The sequence below is a fragment of the Chlamydomonas reinhardtii genome, chromosome 7 (genome assembly GCF_000002595.2).
Source record: "Chlamydomonas reinhardtii strain CC-503 cw92 mt+ chromosome 7, whole genome shotgun sequence".
Taxonomy (NCBI): domain Eukaryota; kingdom Viridiplantae; phylum Chlorophyta; class Chlorophyceae; order Chlamydomonadales; family Chlamydomonadaceae; genus Chlamydomonas; species Chlamydomonas reinhardtii.
In genome coordinates, this window is record NC_057010.1 from 3,574,758 (window position 1) to 3,591,357 (window position 16,600).

Consider the following 16,600-nt stretch of genomic DNA (forward strand, 5'->3'; position numbering starts at 1 on the left):
TGCAATAAATGTGCTGGTAGCGCGTTATGGGGCGACCCACCGGACCCGGGACTTGATTGGGTGGGGCGGGGACTCTGGACGCGGAAGACAAAGCCTCCATCCGCCATTGTGCCTTGCCGTTTACTACGTACCGGTTTGCGTTAGGGAGAGGGGCATACGTCCATCCGTTGAACCGCACGGCGCCCACCTTGTATGGCATCTCTGGCCCCCGCCCGTAGTCCTGCCTTTGAACCCCGACCGCCGGCGGCGTGGTGGTCACGCAAAACGCACCGTGTGCTGCACCATGTGCTGCACAGCGGCGGGGTGAAACAAGCGACCGACCGTGGTCGCTGACCACGCTCTGTGCCAGGGTGGTAGCTGCGCCAAGTGCCCCGCCACGCAGACCTTCTGCCGGGGCCTGTGCCAGCGGTGCAACGTACTAGCTACCGGGAGTACTACCGCAAGAAGAAGTGACGCGCAGGCGCCAGGCGCAGCTGTAAGATTGAGAGCGGGCAGGGAGGACGTAGACGTAGCAGGCGCAACACCGCGGCAAGCAGGGGCGGCCTTTATAGGGCGTCGTTCCGAAAGTGTTGGTGCATGAGGAACGCATAGAACGCACTGCGGTTGCAAGGCATGCGCTGGTTGAGGCGTTGGCGCAAGCATGGAGCGCGTCGTCGCCGTGCTGGCTGTGATGACTCCAAGGGAAGGCTAAGAAATGCTGGCGCTGCTTACTTCGTTCCTACACGCGTGTGCTGTGCTTTGCTGCTCGTGATGGAACATGGCAAGGGGCAGGAAAGCGTAGTCCCGATGTGTGTGGCTCCCACCCGTGCCCACATAAATGCGTAGCAAGAAGGGACAAGGCATTGGTGCGTCGTTCGCGCGCTGTTACTGTACCGACGGTAGCTGGCAGGTTGTGTCGATGTTTTGCTGACGCGCATTCCTCACGCTCCGGGCGCCCGGCCAAGGCGATAGCACCACACAGACTCAATGCGACGCCACACCGCGCGGATAGCATAGCCGATGCGCACCTGCAGGCAGTCGACCGGCGTCCACGGATGAGCTGTGTAGACGAGCACTAGCGTAATGCAACGGCGTGCAGCAAAACAACGTGCTTTGCTGCTGACGCAGTGGCACCGTACCAATTCAGACCTACTTCACAGGCTCCGCGACGGCCCTCAAGGCCTCCCTGACCTCAACCGGCGGCGCTTCGACATCATGGTGGCGGTCGGGTCGGCCGTATGGGCAAGGTGTCACGCACAATGCTCAAGGCTCTTCTAGGCTCTTCGCAGCTGTGTAAGTGGCTGATGGGTGCTCATGCCCTGGGGAGCTCAGAGGCGCAGACAGCTTACGCGAGCTTCAGTGGCAATTCATGAACCAGCCACACACGAGGCTCTGGACAGTAGGGCCAGGTAGGCCACTAACTCCATCCCGGTCCAGGCCTCTACGCCAGGGCTTCAGGCGTCACTCCAGGGCGTGCGGCATGCGTGTGTTGCTGTAACATACTGCCGGGCATCAAGTTACTTGGCCTAGTCAGTATGCCCTCATCAGCCCTGATCCATTGCAATCCGACATTGTTGTGCTCTGGCTGTCTGCCACGCACATGCTCTTGTGCACCTGCTCACCTACATCCTCATCTCTGGACACGCGCCCGCTTAACATTTATCTCCACGAAACGCCTCCACATACGCATACAGCTTCGCAGCCGCTGAATAAGGTCTGCGCGCACGCAGCTCCAACAATGCATTGATCAGCGGCCAATGCATCATCAAGTCCATCGTTAGCTTAGAGACAATTCCAATTTCTATGACGACGCCAGTTATACGTTTCGGCACCGCGCGGCTCACACACCCGGCCTCGTTCCTACCGCACGCCTCGACGAAGCCTAGTAGCACCGGTCACCTGTCTACACAAACAAAACATTCTAGCCCTACACCACAGGCACGATCCGCCGTGCATCTCATCTCCGCCGGCGCTCCGAGGACGCATCCCCGCCGCCGGCCAGCGTGGCGCTGCTCAGCCGGTGCCCCGCCGCACGCCGGCGCGCCGCCGTCAGCGCATCCATGAGCGACTCCGCCGCCACATCAGCGCCGGCACCGCCGCTCCGCAGCTGCTGCGCCCGCTCTGCCGCCTCCTGCTGCGCCAGCAGCTGTCGCGCCCGGTGCACCACCTGCGTCACGTGGTCCAGCGCCTGCTGCTGGCCCGAGCCCAACGCCGCGCCGCCGGCGCCGCCGGTCGCATCGCCTGCCACAGGCGTAACCGGTGGCGGCGGCGGCGGGGAAGGCGGCGGCGGTGAGGGCGGCGGCGGCGCGCCGTGGTACCGCTCCAGGATCTTGCGCAGCTTCCGGTCGGTAGCCGAGCCCCAGATGGCCAGCGGGTGCGCCTCCGTGTTAAACACGAACTCATCCAGCGGGATCTGTCCCACCGGGGCACGCGGTGTGTAGCGATCAGGGCGGGGCAACTGGTCAGCGGAGGGATGGGAGTCGCATGCAGCGCTTCTGCACCCCGCTGGACCCCGTGTTCGCCTCCTGCCCGGGCCTGCACCGCGAGCACGCACCCACCTCGTTGGGGTCGTCACTGAAGAGCAGGTAGAAGTACTTGAGCGTCTCCGCTATCCAAAACGACTCCATCTTGTTGCCGGGGCCGGGCGGCACTGACTCCACGTTGTTGATCACCTGGTGGTGGTGGTGGCGGTGGTGGTGGTTTGTGGTGGTGGTGGATGGTGGTGGTGATGGTGGTGGCGGTGGTGTGCGGTGGTGGTAGTGGTGGTGGTGGTGGTGGCGGTGGTGGTGGTGGTGATGGCGGCACTACATGTGCGCATGGAGCGGGTTGCATTGATTTGGGTCGGGGGCCGGAGCCCGCCAAAGGGGAATCCTTTTTGGCATACACATACAGGAATACACTTCCCCCACGAACGCCCCTGGTAGCCGCCAGAGTCCACACGGCACCAGCGTTCATACGCAGGGAACATGTTCCATCCCCCCTCGCGGTAAATGGGGTCCCCTGCGCGCAGTCGTGAGGTACGGAGTCAAGGACTAAGATTTCATCATGGGGACAGGTTTAACCCTGGGCCCCTGCACGCCTTTGCCCCCCCCCCCAGGACAGGGCTGGCGGGTTTGGGTTCACCCGATCGGCTTGCTTTAGGGTCTGGAATGGACGTCTCTCCCTTGCCCCCCGCGTCGCTGCATGCCTAAACCCCAGCCCCCCCCCCCCCTTGCCCTGCCGTCGCGCCCTCACCGGTAGCACGCCACAGGTAGAAGAGCGACTCAGCCACCTCGGGCCGCAGGAAGTTCTCACGAGAGCGCGGCGCGAACTCGTACTTGACCTTGCCCCAGCCTGGCGGCTTCGCACCATCCCCAGCACCGCCGGACGCCTCGGCCATGAGGTGCCTCCGCTCCTCTGCGTGCGGCTTCTGCTGCTGCTGCTGCTGCTGCTGCTGCTGCTGCTGCTGCTGCTGCTTCCGCACCTCGGCGTCCAGGACCACGTAGCCGAGGCCATCCACGCCGTCCGCGCCGTCGTCCCCGTCGTCGCTGTCAATGACGCCGGCCTCGCGCGTAGAGGTGACCTCCACGGGCTCATCCTCGTCATCGCCATCGTCGCCGTCGCGATCCCAGTAGGCATCGCCCTTGCGCGCCTGCCCCTCCTGCGCAGTAGCCTCCAACAGCCGCCGCTGCGTCCGCGTGACGCCGCTGCCAGCGCGGTAGGTGGCACCCGCGCCGGCTCCAACGCCGGCGCCGCCGACTTCGTCGACGGACGGGCGCGGCGGCGGCGGCGGGGGCGAGGACGCGGGCGGCGGCGAGGGCGGCCGCGGCGGCGGCGGGTTGGGCGAGGGCGGCGGCGAGTAGCGGGGCACCAAGTGGACCGAGTCCCAGGCCACGCCGCTGGGGGTCTGGTGGTACAGCTCGTAGCAGGCCTTCATGAGCTTGATGGCCACCATTAGGTCGTCGTCCTCGCCCGCGCCGCCCGTGTTCACGCCGTACATGTGGCCTGTGGCAGCGCGACACAACGAGCAGTGCTTGGTTGCTGTCGTTGGTATTGGTGGTCGGCGCATAGTTGCTTCGGGTGCGTGGCTTGGGACGCCTGCTACCAACAGCGCACATAACACACCTACACACGGACCGCGGCGGCCACCTGACCGCTCTCCAACTTCCCTCGCCGCCCAGCCATCACCAACGCCTGCGCGCATTGCCGCACTAACGCAACGCCCCTCAACACGGGCCGCGGCAGACCCGACGCATCAGCACCGAACGCGCGCACCGCCACCCACCCAGCGCCATGGTCCCGGGCAGGAAGCAGGTGAGGTGCTCCAGCACCAGGTTGCGCGAGGCGCCGGCGTCGTTCTCCGCCGCGATCCACACCTCGCCAATGTCCGGCCCCATCCACAGCTCCGTCAGCATGTGGCGCCGCATGCCGCCTATGGCCTTCTTGTACATGTCCAGACACATCTGCAGGAAGCCGCGAGGTGGAATGGAATGGAGGGGAAGGGTTGCGTGTGTTGCGGCTTCGACAAACAACAGCGCCCGATACTGGCGACGCTGTGCTGGATGAAGCCAGCGGTACATTGCGAGTATCAACCATACGGCCGTGCCTCCCGCCTACCCACCTCGTCTGTGCCGTTGGTGAGCACCCATTGCTTGAGCATGTACTCGTAGGTGGAGTCGGCGGAGGCGCCGAAGGTGTAGTGGTTGCCGTTGCAGGACAGCAGGTCGGCGTTGAGCATGGTGCAATACAGGCCGTCCATGGAGGGCATGGACTTGATGATGGGCCACGTCTTCATGGCCGTGTCGCGGAACTCGGGCCGGCCTGGGGGGTTACGTTCATGGAGAGCGGAGGGAGCGGTTTCGGGTGGTAGACACCAGAAGGGAAAGGATGAGGACTTGAGGAGGAGGAGGAGGACGAGGAGGAGGAGGGTGAGGCCGTCACAGGCAGGCGGAAACCAGGAGAACAGGCAGGTTTCGCACACCAGGAGAAGCAGTGCTGCGCGGGCGCTGGGGCTTTGGGGTCGGGACCAAAACCTTAGCTCAAGCCACCCCGGCCGGCCCCCGCAGTCCCACACCACACCAGCATACCACCCCAGCGCACGCACCCGACAGCCTGCTGACGGCAGTGAACTCCATGGACAGCGTGCCGATCTCCGCCAGGCAGCTGCTGCCGGCCGAGCCGCGGTAGGTGGCGACATTCTTGTCGTGCACGCTGAAGTGCGGCTGAGGCAGGCCGCTACTGGTGTTGAAGGCCGGCATCAGCCTGTGGGGGAGGCGGGAGGAGGGGTGTGGAAAATATAGATGGGAGGGGTCGCTCGGTGCTTGGGCGAGAAGGGGTGCAGTCTTGCCCACCTGTCTGCAAACTCCACGGCCTTCATGAGGAAGGCCTCGTCGCCGCCGCTGTGGTAGAAGGCCGCCGCCAGGCCGCCCAGAATGCGGATGGTGGTCTCAAACACCTGTCAACGGATTGGGTTGGTTGCCGGGACTCAGCCGCCTCCCCCGCGTGTCAAGTATCCGCCCAGCCCCCCGCTCTGCTTCCCTGCGCCCCAGCCCCGTCAGCTCCACGTGGCCTCCTGTTCTGTTCCCGCAAGAGCACGGCCGGGCACCGCTCACCGACACGTCGCCCTGGTTGAGGTCCAGGTGGTTGACCACCCAGTAGCGTGCCTCCGCGTACTCCTCCAGCAGACCCAGGATCTAAAAGGGAGAATGGGTGGTGGAGAGGCAAGCTTTGATTTGGCGCCATGTGGAGATACAGTACCTGTCCATGCGGGCGTTCTGGCCAGACTATCTCCCACCTGCTCGTGGACCCCCTGGCATACTCACAGCGCCCCCCTACCACTGAGGTAACAATGGCCACGGCATGCGTCCAATCACCACTACCCGCCCCGTCCTTCCCGACCCCACCCCGCGCCCGTTCATCCTCGCCATCGCCTAACTAGTCACGCCTGGAACTCCGCCCCGGCCCACCCCTCACCAACACCAGCACCATCCCGACCTGTGAGAGCCTAGCTCTAGCTCGGCCCCCACCTGCAGCGTGTCCAGGCTGTCCACAATGGTGAGGCCCATGTTGAACCACTCGCGACTGTTGCGGCTGCCCGCGTTCAGCTCGTCATGGCCCCACGCGTACTGCCTGCGGGAGCAGCAGCCACGGCGGGGCGCGTGGGAGGTATGTGGGCGGTGTGCCGACAGGCGTGCGGCTGCTGTGGTGGGGGCTCTTGCAGGTGGGCGCTGTGAGCGGGCAGGCGCTGCGCCGCAACCGGAGCCCGCCTCCAGGCCGCTTGTGGGTTGCAAGGCTTTCAACTGCTGTGGTGGCACCGGCTCCCGTGGCCCTGCCCCCATGCCCTCCTGCCCCTGAGTTGTAGCCCCACATCCGCAGCCGTACCAGCGCGTGATCCCGCGTGCCCGAATATACTGCCAGCACCTGCCTAGCACCCCGGCAAAGCTGGCCTTGACGCCACCCAGCCCACAGCCATTTGTTCCGCACACGCACCTGTAGCCCTTCCAGGTCCAGGCCGCGGCATCGCGGACCTTCATCTTGCGCTTGAGCGCGTCCGTGATGCAACCCATCCCGTCCGCGCCGCAATCGTACTTGCCGTCGCAGATGCCCGACGCCCTGCAGCGCGGGCTCACGTCCTCCTTCGGCAGGCTCCAGATGCGGTACTTGGCATCCTGGTAGGGGTAATGCCGCATGGGGTGCGGGCCCTCAGGCACGTCGTCCTCGTCGGGTGGAGGCGGCGGCGGCGACGACGCCTTGGCCGCTGCGGTCTTCTGCGGCTTGGTCGGGTGGCTGGGCGTCTGGAAGAGCAAGTGCTGGTTGGAGGTGGTGAGCACGGCGCCGGAAGAGGCGCTGCTGCCGACCCCGCCCCCGGCGCTGCCGACGCCTCGGTGCTGTAGCCCCGCGCCCAGGCCCCGGCCGTAACCGACGTTCAGGTGGCCCAGCCCCCCCGTTGCAGCGCCAGAGCTACTGCCACTGCTAGCACCACTGCTGCTGCTGCCGCTGCTAGAGGCCTGCGCGCCGGTGGCGCCTAGACTGCGGCTGGACTGGCTGGCCGCCTGCCCGCTCACGCTGAGGTCGTGCCCGGTCGCCCCCCCGGTGTTGAGCCGCAGTCGGCCGATGCGGGCACCACCGCTGTCAGCCCCGCCTTGTGTTACTGCCGCGTCCGCAACGCGCGCGGGGTGCAGCACGAAGACGACCCAGACGTAGGTAAGCAGCGCCAGGCTGCCCATGCTGATGAGCAGCAGGCGCGCTGCTCGCGTGCTCACGAGCCGCTGCCATCCCGCTCGCCCCTTGGGGCCAAACTTTGAATACATACGAGCTAGCCCACCGGCCCCTTCCGGGGCTCGGAATGCGAGTCTTTCAGCAAATGTGTTCCCGGATCATGCGTGTAAAGCAAGCTCTCTATATGAGGTGTTTCAGCAAGCTAACCTAAGGTGCGAGCTTACGAGAAATATGCACTCCGCCACAAAACGCGAATGCCACCTGCAGCTTGAGGCAACAGCCCGACTAGCTGCCCACAGTACTACCTAGACTGTCAATTCTACAGACATGTACACATTTGCTACCTAAATCACATTTGATGGAACAGCGCCACACTTGGCCGCTGCGGTTAATCGCGATGCTGCCAGCGCGCGACACCAAGGATTAGGGCCTTAAGGCTTAAGCACGCAGGTCCTTCAACTGTCGCGTACAAGGCGTTGAGCCAGCGCTGCTATTGCACGCGGCGCGTGACCTCCGGGTGTGTGTCCGTGTGCGTGCCGAGGGTGCGTGCCAGAGGGTGCCAGCTGGTCCGGGTCCGCACGGTTTCTTCTTCATACAGTTTCCCCAGGGCCCTGCGATATTCCCTCCACGAAATGTCATCTGTTTTTGCATAGCGATCACACGTTTGCTTGCAAGGAGTAAGGGGGCTCCCTTATGAGCATAAGCTGAACAACTAGGTGTCAGGGATGTGATGCAGCAAAGCATCGAAACGTGTCCATTTCATCCAAGAAGCTGCCCACTGCTGCACACGGCAGATTCTGTCACATACAAACCTGGGGTATCAATGTGATTGATTGCGGTGCCGCCCGCTGAGTGGCAGCGGAGGGCCTACGAGGGCAGGTCGCCTGTAGCAGCCGTCTGGCCTTGGCCCATCCGTTGGACAGCGAGACAGGTGCTGCCGCGAACTGAATATAAGTCGAATTGACATCGGAATACCGGATGCCAGATTAAGCTGTCCGTGTAAGAAGTCAGTAGCTAGAGCCGGCCCTGCACTTCATAAGACGCCGCTGACCAGCGCTGACTGGGCAGCTGACCGGGCCGTAAGGCCCACACTGGCCCACCCGCAAGCAGTTGCCCTCAGCCGCTGCCTGCATGCCCGGGCGCGTACATGTTAAAATGACACTAGAACAGTCGGGGCCGACCATCCTCGTCCCAAGGCTGTAGGTGCGGTGTTGGGGAGGCGAGCGAAGGTCCCCACGGTGCAGCTCCGCCCGCTCCGCCAAGGGTGCCTCTGGCTCCGCGCGTCTTCAGCTCGCGATCGCGTTCCCTCAGCCTTTCACACGTTCTATCATCAAGGCAAATAGCTAGGGTAGCTCCATTTGCATCAAACTCATAGTTTACATGCCTCAGTTCGCAATAGGGCACTTTAACATAAAGCGGACAGCTCGGATCTAACTTGCATCACGCGCGTCTTGAGCTCGATGCAAGTCTTCCTGGCTCATAGCGAACGTTTCTAGCGTGACATATCAGGGTGCAATCAATGCTAGACCGCACGGGCTGTCGGAAACTGGCCAGATTCTAGAACGATGCCGCCAAACCTGAGGCCTCTCCCCAAGCCGCTAGTCGATAAGATTCGAACGGGGGTCACTCTTAATACGGTGCCGCAAGCGGTGGTGGAGCTTCTCTGCAACTCGCTGGATGCCGAGGCACGGACGGTGCTCATCAAGCTCAACGCGGCGACGCTGTCCTTCACAGTGGAGGACGACGGCTGTGGCATATGCAGCGAGGACCTGGAGCTGGTGGGGACGCGGTATTACACGTCCAAGCTCCGGAGCCTTACTGACTATGCGGCCGGCATCCTCACGTTGGGCTTCCGAGGCGAAGCAACTAGCGGCCTGGCCAGCATCGCTGCTGAGCTGGCCGTCACGACACGTGCGCGGGGCCGCTTTGAGACTCTGAGCAAGGTGCTGCGCAACGGTGGGGCGGAGACGCGCAGTGGCCCCAGCGCCGTGGCGCTGACGCACTGCGGCACCGTGGTGGTGGTCAAGCGACTGCTGTACAACCAGCCTGTCAGGCAGCGCCAACTAGCTGCACAGCCCCGGTAATCTGATATTTACAACGAATACTTTGAATACTAAGCTGGGTCGGAGTTTTTAGGCTATCCTGAGTTGCCATGCATGCCTCCGGGCACGCACAGCGCCATTGAACCCCCACCGCGCGCACGTACCGTGCACAGGGAAACTGAGGCGGAGACCATCCAGGCCGTGCTCCGCACGGCGCTGCCGTTCGCGGCCACTGCTGTGACGCTGGTACGTGAGCCTGCAGGCCAAGTGCTGCTGCACCTGCCAAAGGCGAGTGGATGAACGGATGGCGACTGGCAAGTCAGGACTAGATGCAAAGCTAGCCCAGCAGCCGTACCGTAGTACGTAGGACAGTAGCTCGTGCCGCAGTCTGTTCAGGAAGGGTGCGATGGGACAGGGTGAGGGTGTCTCCAAGACGAGAGCAACTGACACTCTGTTATCCTGGGCAATGGATGCCACGCAGGGCCGGGACATGCGGGAACTCTTCATGCAGCTGTGTCCCGAACAGCCGGCGGCCGCGCTGCCCTGGATGAGTGCCTCAGCTCCTGTGCCCTCCTCTGGCAGCAGCAGTGCCGCTCCAGTGGCAGTAGTAAACGGCACAGTCCGTACACCTGCGGCGACTGCATCAGCCGGCGGCGGCGGTGGTAGCACTGGCAGCACCAGCAGCGGCAGCAGCTACACCGTCCGTGCGCTGCTGGGCAGCCCTGCAGCCGCCTACCCGCACCCCCAGCACCAGTATGTGTACGTCAACCGCCGCCACGTGCGGCACCCGCAACTGGCCGCGCTGCTCAACGCCCACTTTTTGCGCGCGCACCTCAAGGCCGGCCACCACCTGCTGGGCGCCGGTGGTGCTGCTGGCGGCAGCAGCGCTGGCGGTGCTGGCGCCGGCGGCCCCATCCGGACCAGCAGCGTGCGCGCCTTCCCCGCCTTCCTGGTGTGCATTGAGTGCCCCGCCTCGCACTACGACGTGACGTCGGAGCCGGACAAGAGCGACCTGGTGTTCCGGCATCTGCACCTGGTCAGCGGCCTGATGCGACAGCTGGCTAACCAGGCGTGGGGCGGCAGCGACGGCTGCGGCAGCGGCAGCGCCGCCGGCTGCGGCAGCGGTGAGGGCGAGGTGGGACAGGTGGCACCGGGGAGGGAGGCGGAGCGCGGAGGTGGTGGCGAGGCCGCTGCCGCCGCCGCCGCCATCGCAGCAGGCGGCGGCAGCGCCGTGCCAGCAGGGACCGCGAGGGACGGTAAGCTACAGCGCTCGGGCTGTGACAAGCAGCATGCAACGCCGGGTGGTGCAGCACTTGGGGCGTCGGCTGGCAACGCCGCCGGCGAGCTGCTGGAGGAGGAGACGTCCCCGACGCTGAGCGGAGCGCTTGCATCCCTCCGGGCATCTGAGGGAGCCATTCGCAGTGACGCAGCAGCAGGGGCGGCGAACGGAGGCTTGAAGCAGCTGGGCGCCGCCGCCGCCGCCGCCGCCGCAGACGGACCGCTGCGTGGGCTGCTGCGCTTGCAGTCTACGGGCCGGGCTGCGGCTGTGGGCATGCAGTCCAAGAGCCTCAGTGTCGCGGCAATGGGCGCACTGGCGGCGGAGACACGTGGGCCACGCCCGGTGGATGACGCGCCGGCAGCAGCCCCGGGGCTCACTGCACAGCCGCCACACAGCCTTTCGGAGCCTGCCGGCACGAGAATCTTTGGCGGCGAAGAGGACGTCCTGGGCCCTGCAGCGGCGGCCGCAGCCGCAGGCGACGCCTTAGACCGGACACCGCCTCCGGCGGGCCTCCTTGCAACCGCTGGCCTTCGCGGTGGTGTTCGATTCGACCTGGGCGACACTTCCGGAGGCAGCCCAGTGGAAGTCAGCCCTGGAGATGCTAGCACCGAGATGCGGGTGGAACACCAGCAGCAGGTGAACCCGCCTGACTCCAGCCCCTTGCCGGACTTCAGCCCCGGTATGCCATGGGAGCTCTCTGGCGCCAGATGCGATGATGGCATGGCGGCCATGCGCGAGCGCCAGCGGACCGGTGCGGCGTTTCTTAACAGCGGGAGCGGCGGCTCGCTGCCGGCAGACTTTGTCGGCGGCATGTCTCCAATTGACTACCGCGATGGGGCCGTGCACGTGGACAGCGCTGCCCGACCCAGATCTCTGTGCACGCCTGGCAGCAACTATGATGCGTTCGGCGCTCCGGTTGCCGACGACTGCGGCACCGGTAGCACTGGAAGCGATGGCGATTGCCCATGGCTGACGGAGGACGGCATGGCGCACGCCGCTGGCCGCTGGGCTGATGGCAGCGGCCCTGGCGCGAGCGGCGGTAGCAGCCCATCATGCCGTGCGTACGTATCGCCGCTTGCGTGGAGCTATGATGCGCTGGAGGGCTCGGAAGATGGCGAGCCGCCAGCCCGCAGCTGGGTTGCAGAAGCGCGTCATGCACCACGCCAAGCAGCAGCAGCAGCAGCAGCAGCAGCTGCAGCTGCAGCGCGCTTTACTTGCGGATACGGCAAAGCTAGCCGGTGGGAGGGTGGTCCCGCCCAGCACGATCCTGACTGGGAAGAGGGCCTGGCTTCACGGCCGGAGATGGATGCAGTGGATGAAGAAAGCTTCGACGGGTGTGCGGCAGGCAACGCAGGAACTCGAATACACAGCACGGCTGCTGTGAGTAGGCCGATTGGCGAGGATTTGGTGGAGGCGCCGGGCTGGCCCCGCCGCGGCGCCGACGGCAGGAGCACAGTGGGCCTTGCCCGCGGCGGAAGCATTCACATGGGCAGCAACGCCGCCGGCTCTAGCCGATTCACACCCTCGGGCATGCAGCAGACCCTTGACGCCGCCTTTCCCGTTGATGAGGACGACCTTGGCGGTAGCGGCAGCTGGGAGGGGCATGTCGCTTCAGCAGCGGCGGCGGTTGCAGATGCTGCAGCGGCCGCTGACGCCCGTGTTATGCGTCCCAATGTTGGGCCAAACCTGACTGCTGCTGGCGGCATGGGTGGCTTTCTGCGCAGCCTGTGCGATCAGCCGGAGCTCGCGTCTACAGCAGCAAGCAGCAAGGGCCGCGCTGCTGCGGACCTCCGCCGCGCGGGTACGCGTTCGCGTGGCATGCCAGCCAAAGGCGCCGATGCGACGGCTGACACCGCAAAGCCGCCGGCGGAGACGGATGTCAGGCAACAATGGCAGATGCCCGTTCTCGTCGGCGTGCCCATAGCCCCTTCACCTCTTCAGGACACGCCAGCAGGGCCCATCGATGCGACAGCTGCTGCGACAGCCGGCGCTCAGATGGGCATCCAGTTGCAGTCACAGCACACGCTCGGGGGCAGTCCACAGGACGCAGGCACTGGAATCCCGCCGTCGAGCAATGCGCACGATGAGCAGCATGCAGAACCAGACTCACTGTCACCGCTGGCTCGTTTCCTCAGCTTTGGCAACATCGCGGGCTGTGCGACCACGCCACAGCCCTCCCCGCCACCACAGCAGCCGCCAGTACCACCAGCCCCCGAGGCATTGCCTGCGGAGACCACAGACGCACCCGCAGCTCCACCGTCACCAGCTATCACCGCCACTGCCAAGGGGTCAGCACCGGCGGCGGCGCCAGGTCCCGTCGCAGCCGCTGGCAGCTCAGGCACTGCCCCGGCGAGCCCGAAGCTGCTGGCCGGCCTACTAGCCCCGGGTGGATGCACCACGCCGAGCACCCGCCCGGCACGCTCCCCCTTACGGCGGCTGGTGAGCAGCGCACCGCCGCATGCCAAGAAGCGCACGCGATGGGTGCACGGCAAGCCGGCAGACCGCCTGGCAGCGGCTCGTTCAAGTATCACCGGCGCACAACGGGGACTGGCAGCTGCGGATCATGGACGCAGCGCCGCGGATGCAGCAGCGATACAGAGCAAGGCAGTGAATGCCGGTCCTGTGCAGCTTGTTGGCGCCCCAGCGTCAGCAACACGCGCCTCAGCCTCCAGCAGCACCCCGCCGGCGGTTAGCGGCGGCGCTACTGCAGCAGCCATGCCGGCGGCCGTAGGGCAAGCCGGTGCCGTTGTGGCCACCACGGCTGGGCAGGCTGCGGCCGCACCACACACTGCCGCGGAATGGAAGCCAGGTGCGCCGCGGCCGCTCTGCGCCTTTTTCCGCGGCTCGGCCTCCTCCGGCCGCCGCCAGGCCGCACATGCGCCGCCAGTAGTTCACCAGCAGAAGGCTGATGAGGTTGCGGTGCAGACTCAGGTGGCCAGGCAGAGGTTGGCAGCGCAAGAGCAGCCAGAGCAGCAAAAGCAGCACAGTCGCGATGTGGGCGGCCCAGTCCTGCCATTGGCGGACTTGTCCAATGCGGAGAGCGCCCCACTAGCGACAGGGATGAAGCCAGCGGGGTGCAGCGGCAACACCATTTTGCTGGCAACAGCATTGCCAGCAGTGCCCCCGCCCCCGCCTATGCTGAAGCGCGTCGCCGCGCAGCAACAGGAGGATGACAGTGGCGACTTAACGGACGCCGTAGCGCGTGCGGTCGTAGCCAACGGCGAGGGCATGGCACGATGCCGGCACGTGTCACTTGGAAGCCGGCCGAATGGCAGCAGCGCAGCTGATGTTGGCAGAGTATCGACCGATCCAATTCCCACGCAGCAAGAGTCACTGCCGCCGCAGCCGCCACCAGCCACCAATCAGCGCGCCGTGCGGCTGCCGCCAGTGCCCGCTCCCCGCGGCATCCTTAAGAAGCCCCGGCCTGCGCCACCCTCCGCTGCGCCAACCCTGGTGCTGGGTGGGACTGGTGTGGTTGGGGCCCAGGTTCAAGAGGGGGAGCGACCAGCCAAGCGCGTCCGGTGGAGTCTGCCGCCGCCGCCGGCACCTGATGCCGCCGCTGATGCCGATGACGGAGGCGAAGACGGCAGCGGTGCTGCTCCGCCTGTGGTCCTGCGCATGAAGCGCTGGGCGCCCGCTGTGACAGCCGGGGGCAATGTTACAAGCACAGGCGGCGGCGGACCACTTGCGTCCGCCGCCTCTCTCCACCACGGCCGGCGGCCTGCAGGCCGTAGGCTTAGCGGTGACGCGGGCGCAGGTTATGCGCTGCTGCCTGAGCATGACGCAGCGGTGGCAGCTTCTGCGGCAGCGGCCTCGTCCGTAGCCTTCGATGTGGATCCCGATGCGCCCGCGCCGCCTGCAGCATCCGCAGCAGCGCTACTGGCGAGCGCGCTTGCGCCTAGTGGTGTAGTTGGCACTCCGCCGACGCCAACCCACGCCCAACCTGCCAGCAAAGCGCCGCACGTGCAGCTGCAGCAGGCCTTCAGCAGCTCGTCGCCCTTCGCACGGGCTGCAGCAGCTGCGGCCGCGATGCTCCCGCCGCAGACTGCAACGCCGTTGCCGTCACTCGCCGCTGCGCGCGTCTCCTCCCCTTTTGCGGCAGCGGCGACCATCGCAGCCGCCGCGATGTCCACTGGTAGCGCAAGACAGCCTTCAGCTGCGGCCGCAGGTGCCGCGAACGACGTGGCGGGTCGCGCTGCACACGCAACCGCAGGCGGGGCACCACCCGATGGCCTCACACCACCAACAGCAGTGCCAGCGCCGTGGCCGCTGGCGCCGACGCTGGAGGCGCGGCTTGAGGCGCCCATCCTGGACCTGGAGCGGGACCTGTTGCGGCTGCAGGCGCCGCACGAGAGGCTTGTGCCGGCGGAGGTGGCGCGTAGCGGCCTGGCGACGGGAGCTACTGGCGGCGCGCTGCGACAGGTGCGGGCACGTGGGCTGTGCGATGTCCCCCGATGTGGGTTACTCTTACCTGTACATGGCAGGGCGGGGGCTGGTAGATACCAGCCATAACTAAACCGGATTCAATGCAAAAGAGCGAGGAGAGCGTGGCCTACGCTTCGACAACGGAGTGGCAAGGGACGACAGTGGTTGCTGGCGCTGGTGTCTCAGGCTTGCGAGTACGCCTTGTTGCCATACGTAGGTCGAGGGCAAGTTCATCCCCACGGTGGGCGCCGACGGCAGCCTGCTGGTTGTCGACCAGCACGCCGCCCACGAGCGCGTGCGACTGGAGCAGCTCACGCAGGCTCTGACACTCGGCCGGGAATCGGGCGCCGGCAGTACAGGGCGGCCACGCCTCGGCAGCAGTGGTGCCGCTCAGCAGGGCCCTGCCGCCTCCGCAGCAGAGCGCATCGCTCGAGTGGACGCGCTCTGGCCGGGCTCGGCCCCAGCAGGTCTGCATGGCGGCAGGTATGCGGCGGCGGGCCTGTCCCGCGCTGCGCTGCCGCCTGCGGAGGATGCGGCACTCCTGTACTCACAGCAGCTGTCGCCGGCGGTGCCGGTGCGGCTGTCGGTGCAGGAGGCGGCCACGGCGGAGAAGCACCTGCAGGTGCTGGCGGAGTGGGGCTGGCAGCTGGCGCCTGGTCGGGCGGTGGCTCCGGCGGGTCCAGCAGCAGGTGGTGACAGCACAGGCAGCGTGGGCATTGGCGGCAGCTTCGTGCCGCCACCGGCAGCGGTGCTGGCACCGCAGGAGGAGACGCACCAGCTGCTGCTCGCGGTGCCAGTCGTGTGCGGCATGGCGCTGACACCTGCGGACCTGCGCGTAAGTGACATGTCTTCCCCTGCACCCTGAACCGCATACAGCCAGTCCACCATCTGCCTCATGTCCACGGCAGGCTTCCTCCTAGCACTATCATACCCCCTCTGTCCTTCTTGCCTGGATGCGGGTGTAGAGTGGACCAAACCCCTTCCTCCTTGCGTCTCTTCCTACCTTACATCACCCGCCCCAACCACTGCTGGCGCCTGCAGGTGTACCTAGGCCAGCTACACGAGACGGGTGGCTCGCGTCTGGCGCCGCCTGCCGTGCTGCGCCTGCTGCGCAGCCGCTCCTGCCGCACCGCCGTCATGTTTGGCGACCCGCTCAGCAACCCGCAATGCGGCCGGCTGCTGGCGGCACTGCGTGCCACAGCGCTGTGGACGCAATGCGCCCACGGCCGCCCCACCGTTGCGCCACTGGTGCACCTGCCCACGCTGCGTGCGGTGCTAGGGCGCCGGCGCGCGGCACGGGAGGCTGTGGTGGCGGCGGCGGCAGGAGGTGCCGGTGGCGGAGGGACTGCGAGCAGCGGTGGGGGCGCTGGTGCTGGTGCTGGTGGCAGTGGCTTGGCTGGGGAAGGCGACGGGGGTTATGCAAAAAGGCGGCGTTTGAGCGTGGGGGGTCTGCGAGCTGCGGTGGCGGCTGGTCGAAAGGATAACAAGTCAATCTGAGCATGAGCTGGTACTGGGGAACGTGTGGGTACGTGACCTGGCATGTGAACATTCTCCGGTTTAAGCGCTGCAATTCATATGCACGTGAACACAAACGGTCATGACTGGGCGACGCGCAATTGATTTGATCAGTACTAGCATGCGTAGCCCCCGCACGGCTGCGCGTAGTGTACATGGGCCG

At 65.9% G+C, this 16,600-nt stretch overlaps 2 protein-coding genes across 4 annotated transcripts; one reads left to right on the top strand and one right to left on the bottom strand.

The window, feature by feature from the left end:
• Positions 1–1,118: 1,118 nt before the first annotated feature.
• Positions 1,119–7,854, bottom strand: CHLRE_07g336600v5 (uncharacterized protein). 2 transcript variants are annotated; one of them, XM_043064274.1, is made up of 12 exons: positions 6,448–7,854; positions 5,985–6,087; positions 5,571–5,651; positions 5,310–5,413; positions 5,063–5,220; positions 4,580–4,779; positions 4,244–4,421; positions 3,214–3,963; positions 2,895–2,979; positions 2,729–2,783; positions 2,538–2,651; positions 1,119–2,392 (listed from the first exon to the last, which is right to left on the bottom strand). In XM_043064274.1, exons 1-12 carry the CDS (start codon positions 7,182–7,184, stop codon positions 1,937–1,939), a joined length of 3,021 nt encoding a protein of 1,006 aa, XP_042922843.1. In that variant the 5' UTR covers positions 7,185–7,854; the 3' UTR covers positions 1,119–1,936. The 2 variants fall into 2 exon arrangements, with proteins under 2 accessions (XP_042922843.1, XP_042922842.1); XM_043064275.1 differs by having other exon boundaries at positions 6,448–7,604.
• Positions 7,855–8,164: 310 nt separating this feature from the next.
• Positions 8,165–16,596, top strand: CHLRE_07g336650v5 (uncharacterized protein). 2 transcript variants are annotated; one of them, XM_043064276.1, is made up of 5 exons: positions 8,165–9,256; positions 9,392–9,506; positions 9,700–14,919; positions 15,140–15,757; positions 15,964–16,596. In XM_043064276.1, the coding sequence occupies exons 1-5, from the start codon at positions 8,742–8,744 to the stop codon at positions 16,417–16,419; spliced, it is 6,924 nt and encodes a 2,307-aa protein (XP_042922845.1). In that variant the 5' UTR covers positions 8,165–8,741; the 3' UTR covers positions 16,420–16,596. The 2 variants fall into 2 exon arrangements, with proteins under 2 accessions (XP_042922845.1, XP_042922844.1); XM_043064277.1 differs by having other exon boundaries at positions 9,392–9,464.
• Positions 16,597–16,600: the final 4 nt, after the last annotated feature.

What these genes read in the sequence shown, in the direction of transcription:
- CHLRE_07g336600v5 (XM_043064274.1), bottom strand. Translation starts at nt 7,184, where the DNA reads ATGGGCAGCCTGGCGCTGCTTACCTACGTCTGGGTCGTCTTCGTGCTG. An exon ending in GCCCGGGACCATGGCGCTGG is followed by an intron (nt 3,964 to 4,243) that starts GTGGGTGGCGGT and finishes GCGCTGCCACAG; the next exon opens with GCCACATGTACGGCGTGAAC. An exon ending in CCACCACCACTACCACCACC is followed by an intron (nt 2,652 to 2,728) that starts GCACACCACCGC and finishes CACCACCACCAG; the next exon opens with GTGATCAACAACGTGGAGTC.
- CHLRE_07g336650v5 (XM_043064276.1), top strand. Translation starts at nt 8,742, where the DNA reads ATGCCGCCAAACCTGAGGCCTCTCCCCAAGCCGCTAGTCGATAAGATT. An exon ending in CTGGCGGCGCGCTGCGACAG is followed by an intron (nt 14,920 to 15,139) that starts GTGCGGGCACGT and finishes TGCCATACGTAG; the next exon opens with GTCGAGGGCAAGTTCATCCC. An exon ending in TGACACCTGCGGACCTGCGC is followed by an intron (nt 15,758 to 15,963) that starts GTAAGTGACATG and finishes TGGCGCCTGCAG; the next exon opens with GTGTACCTAGGCCAGCTACA.